The sequence below is a fragment of the Ovis canadensis genome, chromosome 6 (assembly GCF_042477335.2).
Source record: "Ovis canadensis isolate MfBH-ARS-UI-01 breed Bighorn chromosome 6, ARS-UI_OviCan_v2, whole genome shotgun sequence".
In the NCBI taxonomy this organism is placed as follows: Eukaryota; Metazoa; Chordata; class Mammalia; order Artiodactyla; family Bovidae; genus Ovis; species Ovis canadensis.
The window spans coordinates 86612373-86625045 of NC_091250.1; the positions used below are offsets into that span (position 1 = coordinate 86612373).

Consider the following 12673-nt stretch of genomic DNA (forward strand, 5'->3'; position numbering starts at 1 on the left):
CATGTTTTTCCCAATTATTAATAATGACTATCTTTCAATATAATCCTGTAATATGAAGTGTTCCAGTGACAGACTTGTCATGATGTTTTATTATTCTTACTTAAGTAGTGGATAATGAATGCTAATATGGAGAAGTTAATTGCTGCTATTTTTAATTTATCTAGGAAAGATCCTGAATATAAATTGTATGGTAATCTTTGATTTCTTTCTTCCCCTCCCCTTCTGAGAGCAGCAGAGTAAAGCACAGACGAAGAAGAATAGCTGGCATCAGGGTGACTTCAGTTATCTCCGTCAGGAAAGGCTGACTATCAGCTCAGCAAGAGTGAATGATTCCGGTGTGTTCATGTGTTACGCCAATAATACTTTTGGATCAGCAAATGTCACAACAACCTTAGAAGTAGTAGGTAAATATCTCTGGGAATGGGTAAATTACTTGGCATAGTGAATGAAGAAATTACCTAATAGTTTCCTTTTTACATTAATGGAATGTTAACAGATTCTTAGGGATTTTAGTATCACTGAATGAAAGAATGAATGAATACATTAAAAAAAAAAAGTCTTCCAACCAGAGCACAAAAGCAAATCCTACCCATTTAATAGAGGCAAGTGAAAAGCTGTAACTGTGAAGGTGTTTGAACATGTCATTCTCTGCTTAACCCCCCTACCCCAACAAATGTAGGTTGAGCTTTTCCTAAAATTTTACTCCTTGCTGAATGACCTGAGTTTGGAAATGGATGGAGACTTTTTTCTTTGGAGAAAGATGTATGCTTAGACCTCAGTGTATTTCTCTGGATCTTTTGGTGAGGTTCTTTGGCCTTTTGGTTTATTGTTTTACAGTTCATGGGCTCTAATCACTTGGCAGCAGAAAGGGCTGAACTGACTTTTCCTTCTCAGTATGCCCCTCACCTTACCCTGTCCTCTGACCCTACAGGCTATAACATAAACCTTCAGGAAGGCAGCCCACTGGGCATGGCTCCTTGTTTCTACAGAGCATAAACAAACATGTTAACCTGTACCCTAACCTATATCATAAGTGGTATACACAACTGGTTTAATTTTCCCTGATCTAGCAATCTTATTAAATACTTATTTTCCTAGCATCTACTTAATGAGAGCAGATTGGTAAAGTACATGATGTTTTTGAGTTACTGGAAAGTATAGTAATTTTATAATTATTTCTTTTACACTTTTTGGGCTCTCAGTATTGTTTGCATTTAATCTATTTTCTTGGTGTTTTTTTTGGGGGGGATGCCACCGTATTTTCATTGCTTGATTTTGATTAAGTACTTGTAGAGTGGTGAAATTCTTCCTCATAATTTTATCAATAATAAAATTATATATTTGTTTTCATTTCTCTCTTTCCCATATTCAATAATTTATGTAGCAGTGTTAGAGGTTTGCAATTTATCCTACAATTATCTCATATGAGTTAGGTGTTTCTGCTCATGTTGTAATGGAAAGTGTCTCACCAAAATGAACGTGAAAAAGATGCTTTATTTGCAATTACAGAGCTAGCCCAGAGAAAGGGTACTATTCTGTCCCTAAATATGATTGTGAACCATTTATTAATTTGAATAAAAGGCTGTGCTTTTAAAATATTAAACTCCATAAGTGCTAATTTGCTAAGTTGATTAGGGAGCATGCTGATATATCAGCTTCAGCTCCAGAAAGCAATTAGTAAGGATGTTTTGAGCATATTGTTGTATGTAATCAGATTTTTAAAATCCATTCATCAATTTCCAAGAATATAACTGTATAACTGGAAAGACTTGGGGCCATGTAATCTGAATCTGTACTGTTTCGGGAGAGAGTTGGAATGGGACAAGAGCAGGAAGAGACAGAGAAAAGTGATCTTTAGGGGCTGGGAGCAGAATTTGGACACAGAGTGGAGTGATGTGCAGCACAAGACTTTAGGATGACCCCTACCTAGTTTTGAACTGGGGCTCTACCACTTAAATTTCAAATGCACCCCACTTTAACTCTGCCTCTCTTTTCTCTTACGAGACACACAACCTCTAACTCCCAAGGCTGTAGAAGGGAGAAAAGCAACAGATTTTATAGATGTGCCTGGTATAGTGTTTGTACTTGATTAACTGTTAATGTCTCATCAGTTTCTTAAACCATCCTTTATAACAAGCCAGATAGGATTTTTTGATTCTAACAATTCTTACACTTCATGAATTTGAAACTCCGTTCTATTATAGGACATAAAACCATATTGACCAGACTAGACTGTAGAAAACTCTGGAGGAACTAGTATTTTATTCATGATGATTGTGACAGAAATCAGTGCAAATAATATTGCCTGTGATATTTCTATATTTTGCATTGTGTTTTATCTTTGAATTTATGACCTTGAGCACCTGAAAATTTAATGTAGCTTTCAGATAAAACATTTATTTCCTCAAAACTAACTTAAATTAGCTTAAAGAATGACAGAGGGGCACCATTTATGATTCAGGTATTAGAACAAGCTGTTGGTTTCCAACTTGATTTCATTTGGATGTTTTTAAAATTTCACCTGAAAAGTGTTTCTCCATTGATACAAAGGACAGTTGGATACCATTTTTTTTTTTAAATTCTGAATCTGTAGGAAACTAAACAGTAAATATTCTAATGGCAACCTCCTGTGGGGTACCAATTGCATGTTAGATGCTCTCCGGAGGATATCTACTCAGTAGGTGGTGGTGGTTTAGTCCCAAAGTTGTGTCCAAATTCTGTGACCTCATGGACTAGCCCACCAAGTTCCTTTATCCGTGGAGTTTTCCAGGCAAGAATACTGGAATGGGTTGTCATTTCCTTCTCCAGGAGATCGTCCCCTCCCAGGGATTAAATCTGTGTGTCCTGCATTGCAGGTGGATTCTTTACCGACAGAGACAGTAGGGAAGCCTGGGGTGTAAATATTTTTGACTAAATAGTACCAGAGATAGTGAATGACAGTCTTACATGTTATAATTCCATCTTAAATTTTGAAAAAGAAATAAAACAATAAGATTAAAACTCCTTCATAATTCCACTAACTTGCTATAACCATTTTTAGGGTTTGGTATGTGGTTTATGGACTTCCCTGGTGGCTCAGATGGTAAAGCGTCTGCCTACAATGTGAGAGACCTGGGTTCGATCTCTGGGTTGGGAAGATCCCCTGGAGAAGAATCCACTCCGGTACTGTTGCCTGGAAAATCATCTCCTTGCAGTCCAAGGGACTCTCGAGTCTTCTCCAGCTGCAACAGGATTTTAATTATACATGTAATCTTAGGTTCTCTTTCTCACTTAAAGTATGTGGAGGCTCTAGGGTATGCTACAGTAAGAAGCCAGCCTTGGCCTCTCACTGTGTATCTTCACGTTTAGTTTCTGCCTTTGGGTAGCCAGCTATATGGCTTTCCAGGACTTGGTTTCTTTTCTCATCTATAAATTAAGGGTTACAAGGTTCTCTTTCAGTATTGCTGTAAGATTAAATATTTGTCATAATTATTAAATAAAATATGCTAAAGAACTTAATGCAGTTCTTAGAACATAGTAAACATTTCATAAAAGGAGGTTATAAATATAATATTGGCAATTATTTTATTATGGTCTTTTTCAAGTTCTTCATTGTATTATTATATAACCATTTCTAAGGGCTGCTTTATTTACTTAACCAGTTCTCCCTTTTCTCATTTTTAAGATTATTATGACTAGGGTAAATAGCACTTCTATTTTGCATGTAGCTATCTACCTCACTAAGAAGAGTTCTCTGTGTTAAACTGAAAAATAGATAATTTTTTATCTAGAAATGCTTTCTAAAGGAGTTGTGCCAAATTACAATGTGTAATTCAGCATGCTGCTTTAATTACACTTGCAAACTTATTATGTTTATTTCAAATTAGCTTTGCTAGTTTTCCATAGAATGGATATACATTATTTTTAACAGCTCTATTGAAGTTTTAATATGTGAAAAGGGATCCCCTATTTAAATTACTAGCTTATTTTTCCTTCTATATTTTCATGTCTTCTTTTTCCTATTACCTTAATTAATTTTTCTATATGTAGACATTTGAAAACGTTTATGTATTCAGATTTGTCTTTTATAAGTTTTATTTTTTTGATTGCTTCTGAAAAGCCTAGAAAACTGCCCCACCCCCACCTCCACCCCCAGCTTGGTCAAAGTTTAATAGAAGTCAATTTTGTTGTTTAGTTAAAAATAAGGCTTAATTGTTAAAATGTTATTCTGAATCATCTGTGATGTATGATATAAGAGATCTAAGTTTAGTTTTCTTTAAATACTAAATTACATTCTTCCAATATTTTTATTGAACATTGAGGCTATCTTCCCCTCCTTGATTTATGACATCTTCTTATCACATACAATTATATTGGGTCTAGGAATAGGCTACATAGTCCGAATAATTTTTCGCATAATATGCATCAGGACTAGTAGTTCTAAAAGACTTATTCCATGGTGATAGATCTTTAACAGAGTTGCTTAAGAGATAAAAATAAGAGAGTAAACATTTCCAATGTGTGTTCTTTCTCATTTATGACTGTGGTTCTCCAAGAGCAAAACAAAATGTAAAATGGCTAGTTAAAATTCTTACTTGGAGTGCTAAGGGTGTGCTAGGTCACTTCAGTCTTGTCCAACTCTTCGTGATCCCATGGACTGTACCCCGCCAGGCTCCTCTCTCCATTGGATTCTCCAGGCAAGAATATTGGAGTGGGTTGCCATTTCTTTCTCCAGGGGATCTTCCCAACTCAGGGATTGAACCCAGGTCTCCCGCATTGCCGGCAGATTCTTTACCATCTGAACCACCTGGGAAGCCCAAGAATACTGGAGTGGGTAGCCTATCCCTTCCCTAGGGGATGTTTCCAACCCAGGAATCAAACCAGGGTCTCCTGCATTGCAGGGGGATTCTTTACCAGCCTACTTGGCACTACCAGTTAATACTGGAAATCAGTCAGTTACCTTTATAATCCAAAAATGAAGCTGTGTTATTAAGATTTTTGCGGTAACAGTTTCTTTCTGTTTCGTTCTGCTGTGGTTAGATAAAGGATTCATTAATATCTTCCCTATGATGAACACAACAGTGTTTGTAAATGATGGAGAGAATGTGGATCTGGTTGTTGAGTATGAGGCATATCCCAAACCTGAACACCGACAGTGGATATATATGAACAGGACCTCCACTGATAAGTGGGACGATTATCCCAAGTCTGAGAATGAAAGTAACATCAGGTAAGAAAAGGGCCTTTTACTGGCAATTATGCAGTTCTGCCTTTCCCCTTCACTTGTTGTTTCATCACTAACTCATGTCCGAATTTTTTTTTTTGACCCTATGGCCTTGTAGCCCCGCTAGGTTCCTCTGACCGTGGGATTTCCCAGGCAAGAATAATGGAGTGGGTTGCCATTCCCTTCTCCAGGGGATCTTCCTGACCCAGGGATTGAAATCCCATCTCCTGCAGTGTAGGTGGATTCTTAACTGCTACCTCATCCTATTTCTGTAACCGTCAATGTATGAGGAAACAGCTGATACAGAAGGAAGTTTGGGGCGGCTCCCTGTGTCGTCATTTCATTTTGCCATGTGTTTAGAGCGCACAGAAAATTCCATGCCTCGGCTGTCTCATTTGTAAATTAGAGGAGAGTCCGGTCCTAGAGTTCTGAGGATAGTTCAGAGCAGTGACTAGCATGCACTAGGGCCACAGTAAATAATTCTTTTCAGAGAAAGAGGCATGTTAGTGCCTTTAGTTACATTTTTAAAGCTAGAAGGAAACTAAGAATTGTTAAGCATCTTTGGGCCAAGCATTGAACCCAAGTTTCTTTTACATCAGACTTCTCATTCGATTCTCAAATAAGTTGTATGTGCTTGTTTCTGGCCATACGCTGTTCTCATTCCCTTATGTACATTAACTCAATAATTTTAGTCCTCACAAATGCTAGGAGGAGGCACGCTTACTTCCCTCCTTTCTTTAGAAGATGAATTTGAGACTTCGATGAGTTAAGTAATCTCATCAAGAGCCAGTGGCTTATAAGAGGTTGGTGCCTAGTTACAATTGGTGTTTTTTTCCCCCTAGTTGGGAGCTCTTGGCTGTTGTAAAAATATGGGTGAGAGAGAATATTGTCCTGGACCAAAGTCTAAGGGCTGGAGGGAAGAGGATGGATTGGGTGCTGTCCAGGCTTCGTCCTTAAAGGACTCGGTGACTGAAGGGGCAGGGAAGAGGGAGGAGTCTGGCTGGGGCAGCCAGATTGGATGATAAGAGGTGATGCCGTTCCAGTGGGAGGGAGAGGGGCAAATCCAGTGACCTGAGTTTGGAGTTTGTTGAATTTGAACTTGCCTGTGGGATCTTGAGTGGAGATACTCAGGTAGGATGTTTTGTAGGTCAGGTTCCCTGGATGCAGCTCCTGAGAGTGGGATTCACAGGCAAGGGCTTCATTAAGAAGAGAGAGACCAGGCAGAGAGTTGGGGAGGTAGGGTGGGGAGGGGGAAAGGAGGGAAAGAGGATGCGGGTGAGCTGTGGTCCCATCCTAGGGGCTCTTTGGACTGGGGGCCGTGAACATAGGTCTGGAGAGGAAAGAGGCGTAGGACAGGGAGGTTGGACTAGAGGTCAGGATTTGAACATTGTAAGCAACAGTAAGTAGTTCAGGGGAGCGTGAATGCCCAGGGAATGTATGCAGTGTGACAGGAGCCTGAACAAGCCACCCCCCGTGCAGAGTTGGTTGTGGCCCTTGGGGGTCTAGGGCCACCCAGAGTGCTCCGTCCACACTGGAGCCCATGTCAGTAACTCCCTGATGGTGGTGCTGAACACAGCCACCTGTGATAACCTTGGTGTAAAACAGAAGCCCAGGTAGCACATGCTCCCGGGGACACTTGGAAGAAGCAGCAGGGGTAGGAGGAGAACCAGGAGATGCTGGTGTCAGAATGAAGGTGAGTGCCATGGTGTTGACCTTGCTGCATGGCCCTGAAGTGTCTGCTTTGAGACACCTTGATGGGGATGCCTGCCAGTCTGGGGTTTTGCTAGGCAGGTACTGTTAAAGTAGGGCAGGTGAGTTCAGGACACTGGTGAGAGGGAGGCTGAAAAGAGGACCAGGGCGGGGAAGGATGCTGGCCATAAGGACAGCACAGGATGAGGGTGAGGTTGCCTTATGGCAAGAAAGCCTTTCCCGACTCTGTTCTCATATACCAGGCATTTGTCTCAATGAAATATGTGTGTGTGTTTGCATTTGTTAACGTGGATTTTGTTAACACTGAATTACATGGGATGTAGTTTTCTAAAACAGGCATGGATTTCAGATGGAAACTGTGAAAAAGCCACACATTTCGAGGTAGGTGATCCGCAGGTGACTGATGGGTTGTTCTTTTTTTGTAGATACGTAAATGAACTTCATCTAACCAGATTAAAAGGGACTGAAGGAGGCACTTACACATTTCACGTGTCCAATTCTGATGTCAATTCTTCCGTGACATTTAATGTTTACGTGAACAGTGAGTAGAACAAATGGTTCCTTATCTTTTTATTTTTTATTCTTTTAAGTTGTGGCTGGTGTTTGCAACAGCTGCCGCCCTGAGTTCATTGTGTACTGGGTCAATAATGTTTCATGATAATTTTGACCTTAACAAAGACCTCGTGGTTTGGTGGTTGGAAGGATGTGTACAAAAACCAATTCCTTGTCCTACAATTCGCTGACCACATGACCTTGAGCTGGTGCTCAGATGGTGGGTGCTGCCCTTTGAAGTCAACAGAAGAGACATAGAAGTTAAAAATAACAACAGTTCGAGGAAGAATGTATTATTATTGATTGCTGAGATGGGGAGCTGGAGGTTGAATAGGAGCTGGATTATGGTATTAGGTGGGAAAGAGGTGCTATCAAGCCCCGACAAATGATTTCTTTGTTACAGCACCTTTTCTTTCAGGGTTAGGGTATTATTTTGTGTGAAATGAACGCAGTATTGATCAGCTCAGAGTGTCCCTGCTGTGTACCATGCATGGACTGGGGGAGAAGGGAGCAAGCAGGTGGTTTAAGGTGGGAGGATGGCCATGGACACCTGAACACCTGAGCCCTGTGTGGTCCATGTCCCACAACGTCTCTGTACAAAGGTTGAGCCGCAGGGGCTGTCCTCACCAGCTGGGGCTTTTCTCAAGTGCATGACCTGCTCTTGGCTCTACTGTGGGGTCACCTGCATTTCCCAGAAAGAGGGGCAGGTGCCTGCCACACCATACCAGCAGGGGACCAAAGGCTGGAGGCCTCCAAAGACATGGGATTCCAAGGGACTGTCCACAAAATGACCAGCAGAATTAGCTATCCGGGGTGTGTGGGGGGGCGGTGGTGAGATGACAACCTGGAACGTTCCCTGGAAAACAGCTCAGTAATGGCTGAGCCCTTCATATGTGTTGCGCTGCAGGAGGGGAGCCAGTTCCCCATCTTCCAGGAGCTTCCTACTTGCTGTGTGGAGTGATTCTCCATCGTTAACTCCCTGATGGTGCCGCTCACCAGCATGGTGGGGTGGGAAGCATGATCCCCTTACAAATGGAAACAGCTAGCGAGTGATACTCAAGACAGGTTTTTGGTTGCTAATCTGGAGTCTTTTGTCTGTTCCAGAATTTCTAAAATTGTATTTCCTGAAAAAAAGGTGTTAACGTGTATTTAGATAAAGAGCATCATATCCACATACAGATTTTTCTGAGCTACAGACTTTCTCAGCATCCTTAATATGCTAATGTATGTTTTGCCTGCTCAGAAGGAGGCGTGGGATTGAGCATATATCTCAAATTTGTATGACCACAAAACTGCTTTTCCAAGGGAAACTTGTTAATTAACATCTCAGTTCTTCAGAACAGTTTTGATTACATGGTATTCTCATTGGCCTGCAATTCAGGTATCTCTAGATTAATTCAGATGTTAATCAGAGATTAGTGTATTACGCATGGGCAAAATTGCCTGCTTCTGAGAAATCTTCATGTTCAAGTAATTGAAGAGATGATTGCAGGTGAATCAATATCCTTGCAAACATCATATGCATTACTGTCTATACAAAACCTTATTTTAGGCGTCTAGTGCAGTGCTTCTCAACCTATTCCCAAGGACCTTGTGTATTTGTAGTTTCCAATTTGTTCTGAATCAATACTCCTTAACAAAATACAGAAAGAACCAGTCACTAGAATAGAGAGATGGAAAAGAACAAAGATATATAAAATCCCAGAATGGATCTTTTTTTTTTATTACTAGACTCAACAGATATAATTAAGTGAAGTTGCTCCTTCTCAATGCTTAGTCTTGGCTTCTGTGCTTACATACTGTGCACCAGAATTAGTAGATTGTGGCCGTGGTCTATTTGACAGGCCTCCCTTTGAGAAGCTTAGTTGTTGGGAATTTTCTAACATTGTGTCATTTGTATCCATCTCTCTTTCCCTGGCTTCAAGGTCAAGGGCTCATTAAAATCTCTCTCCCCCTTTTTCCTGCTTCCATTTGCCAGTATGTGGCCTGCCGGTCAGTCATGAGTCATTGACCTTAGAAAGACATCTCTGAAGTCACCCTTACTTTTCTCTGGGTGACAAAATTGCTACGTTTTTACTTACCAGCCTAACTTGCCATCCAACAGGATCCATATTGATCATCTCTGCTGGTGAACTCATGCTTATTTGAGGCTAGAGAGGAAATGGCCTGAACCTTCCCAAATGATCCTTTCTTGGATTCCCTATAATTCTGGGGCCTGGGTCACAAATACTTTCCAGCATGTGCTGAGCTCCTGCTTCAAGCACTGGGCACAAGGATGATGGTGTGCAGTGTCTCCTCTCGTTGGCTAAGCTCTTCAGGGGTCTATTCATTGAAGTCGCTTCAGACACTAAGCTGACTAAAGGCATTTACTTCACTTTACCTAACACATTGGAGTTCTTGATCTCTAGATGCTTTGACAGAGGTAGCATTTTTGTGTGAATACTTCATCTGTTTCTTGGGAACTGTGTCCCAGTTGCCCTTCACAGATATAATTAGCTAATTTCTTTGCTGACTTTTTATTTTTTTGGATTGAAAAAAAAAAACAAAACTAGTTGATGCTATCATGGGGAAAGATTTTTTTATGTTAAATTTAAAATCAAAAGCTAAAAATAATTTTAAAATTTAAAGTTGGACCAGTTGTGTCCATTTTGACGTATTATTTTAGCGAGCCAAATGCATATGTAGGTCTGCTGCATGGTTTATTCTGTAAATAAGCTGAGCCCCAAGGGTGAAAGGAACTGTGCTCTGCAGAAACTAGAATGAATAAAAATCAGAATAATAAATGCATGCTGTTAGTGTAGAAATTCAGGCTACTTTTAGTGACAGGGATGCATAATTGCTTAATAGATTCAGCCATGAGAAATGCTCAAGGAAATCCTTGATTTTGAGTAGTTAAATATTTGGTAGTTGAAGACTTCATTTGCTTTGAAAATTTGAGAATATTGTACTTGTGTGTGTTTGTGTTTTAATCACTTATGTTAAGAGAAAGCTATATACATTTAAACTTTAAAATGTTTTAGTACTATTTTTAGCTTCTCTAACAAGGCATGATTTGCATGGGTCTGTTGACTCAGTGACCTTAAAGGTGGTTTGTAATGGCCAAAAAATGAAACAAAAAAATCGGTGATTCTTTGCCTTGAACTTGCATTGCTATAATTATTCTTGAATTGCTTATTGAAGATGTATATAGAAGTCAGATTCTTAATTCTAAAAGGAAGTTTCATATCTTTGATGAAAACGGCCATTTGTTTCCATTTCAGATCAAAATTTGGTGAAAAATAGGGTTTTAGGAACTATAAAACTACCCCAAAGTGTTTTCTTAATACGCATTACCCTTTCCAAGATTCCTGCAGGTGTTAGAAAAAGTGCTAACACCAAGATTCTGTAGGTTAGGTAGCCTGTGATGGTTGACTAGAAATCTGTGGTCTGTTTGGTGACTCATAGACTGGCAGAATGAATTTAATGGTTGCTGGAGAGAAGGGATAGTTAGGGAGTTTGGGATGGACATATATACTCTGCTATACTTAAAATATATAACCAGCAAGGACCTACTGTGTAGCACATGCAGCTCTGCTCAATGTTATGTGGCAGCCCGGATGGGAGGAGAGTTTGGAGGAGAATGGGTACATATGTTGGAGAAGGGAATGGCAATCCACTCCAGTATTCTTGCCTGGAGAATCCCATGGACAGAGGAACCTGGTGGGCTACAGTTCATAGGGTCCCACAGAGTGAGACACGACTGAAGCGACTTAACATGGCATGGATACATGTAAATACAAGGCTGAGTCCCTTCACTGTTCACCTGAAACTATCACAATATTGTTAATCGAGTATACCCCAATAGAAAATAAAAAGGTTAAATTTTTTTAAAATGCAAAAAAATATAATTATAGAAATCTTACAAATTAGCAAAAAAAAAAAAAAACAGTTGGGAGGGAAGAGAAACTTATCTCTTTGGTAATAATAAATGTCAAATAAATGTCATACAATAAAGGTTTTTACCAAATCTAGGACAAATGAAAGGCCAAACATGTATTTTAACCCTAATTAATCCTGACTCTCTAATTTCTGTCTCTCTCTTACACACACACACCACATTTTCTTTATTCATTCATCCACTGAAGGAGATTTGCATTGCTTTCATACTTTGATTGTTGTAAAAATTACTGTGGTGAATGTGGGAGTACAGATATTCTAGATAAGAAAAAGTTCTGCGTTTTCCATAATGGCTATAGCAATTTATGTTCCCACCTTCCTGTTATGTTAAGGAACCAGGAGTTTTATTTTCTCTGCATTTTTGCCTATACTTGTTATCTTTTGGTTTTTTTTTTTTTTGATGATAAATAGGTTGACAGATTTGAGGTGATAGCTCATTGTAGTTTTGATTTACCAGTAACCTAGAATGACACTGGTAGCATTACATCAATAAAATGTTATCTGGTAGCATTTCCAGATCCACATTATGAATTTAAAATTTGTAGCAAATGGTATTTGGAGATTCCTCTTCAATCTCAAAGATCTGTCCTTTAATGACAGACCTACTTCAGCTTCCCTGGTGGCTCAGACAGTAAAGAATCTGCCTGCAATGTAAGAGACCCGTGTTTGATCCCAGGGTCAGGAAGATCCCCTGGAGAAGGGAATGGCAACCCACTCCAGTATTCTTGCCTGGAGAATCCCATGGACAGAGGAGCCTGGCGGGTTACAGTCCGTGGGGTTGCAAAAAGTCGGACACAACTGAGTGACCTAACACTTTCACTAGTTGAGTAAAAGAATGGTGGTACTCAGGCGGTGGTGCAGAATGGCCAGCAGGACAAGAAAAGTCTGGAGAATGAAAGGGCTTGCCTTTCATCTTTGGGCTTATATGGAACACAAATGATGTTAAGCTCAATTGGATATCCACATGACTGCTGAACACCAAATTCTCAGAATCACTGGTTTCCCTTCATTTATGGCAAAGTGTTAACAGAGGGGTTGAAACAATTTAAGGAAATGCTAACTAATGTATTATTCCTAAACCACTGCATCACATAATTAACATCCTGTCTGGTGTAAGCGATTATTTATAGATCATACAGTATATTCAAATCAGTCAAAGTAATAAATCATTCAGAATGAGGCCTTCGATGGGAATGTTCCCTTTGACCACATCTGCAGAATCTGGGCTGCTTTTTATATATTTGTGGTCATTGTTATTATTTAGTCGCTAAG

General features: G+C 39.8%; 1 protein-coding gene across 2 annotated transcripts in view; it reads left to right on the top strand.

Moving 5' to 3' along the window:
* Window positions 1-12673, top strand: part of KIT (KIT proto-oncogene, receptor tyrosine kinase) — an 82556-nt gene that overhangs the window by 44499 nt on the left and 25384 nt on the right. For both annotated transcript variants that reach the window (XM_069593098.1, XM_069593096.1), the window contains exons 5-7: window positions 233-404; window positions 5020-5209; window positions 7339-7454. In XM_069593098.1, coding sequence (XP_069449199.1) covers window positions 233-404; window positions 5020-5209; window positions 7339-7454 — 478 coding nt within the window. The remainder of the gene's footprint in view (window positions 1-232; window positions 405-5019; window positions 5210-7338; window positions 7455-12673) is intronic.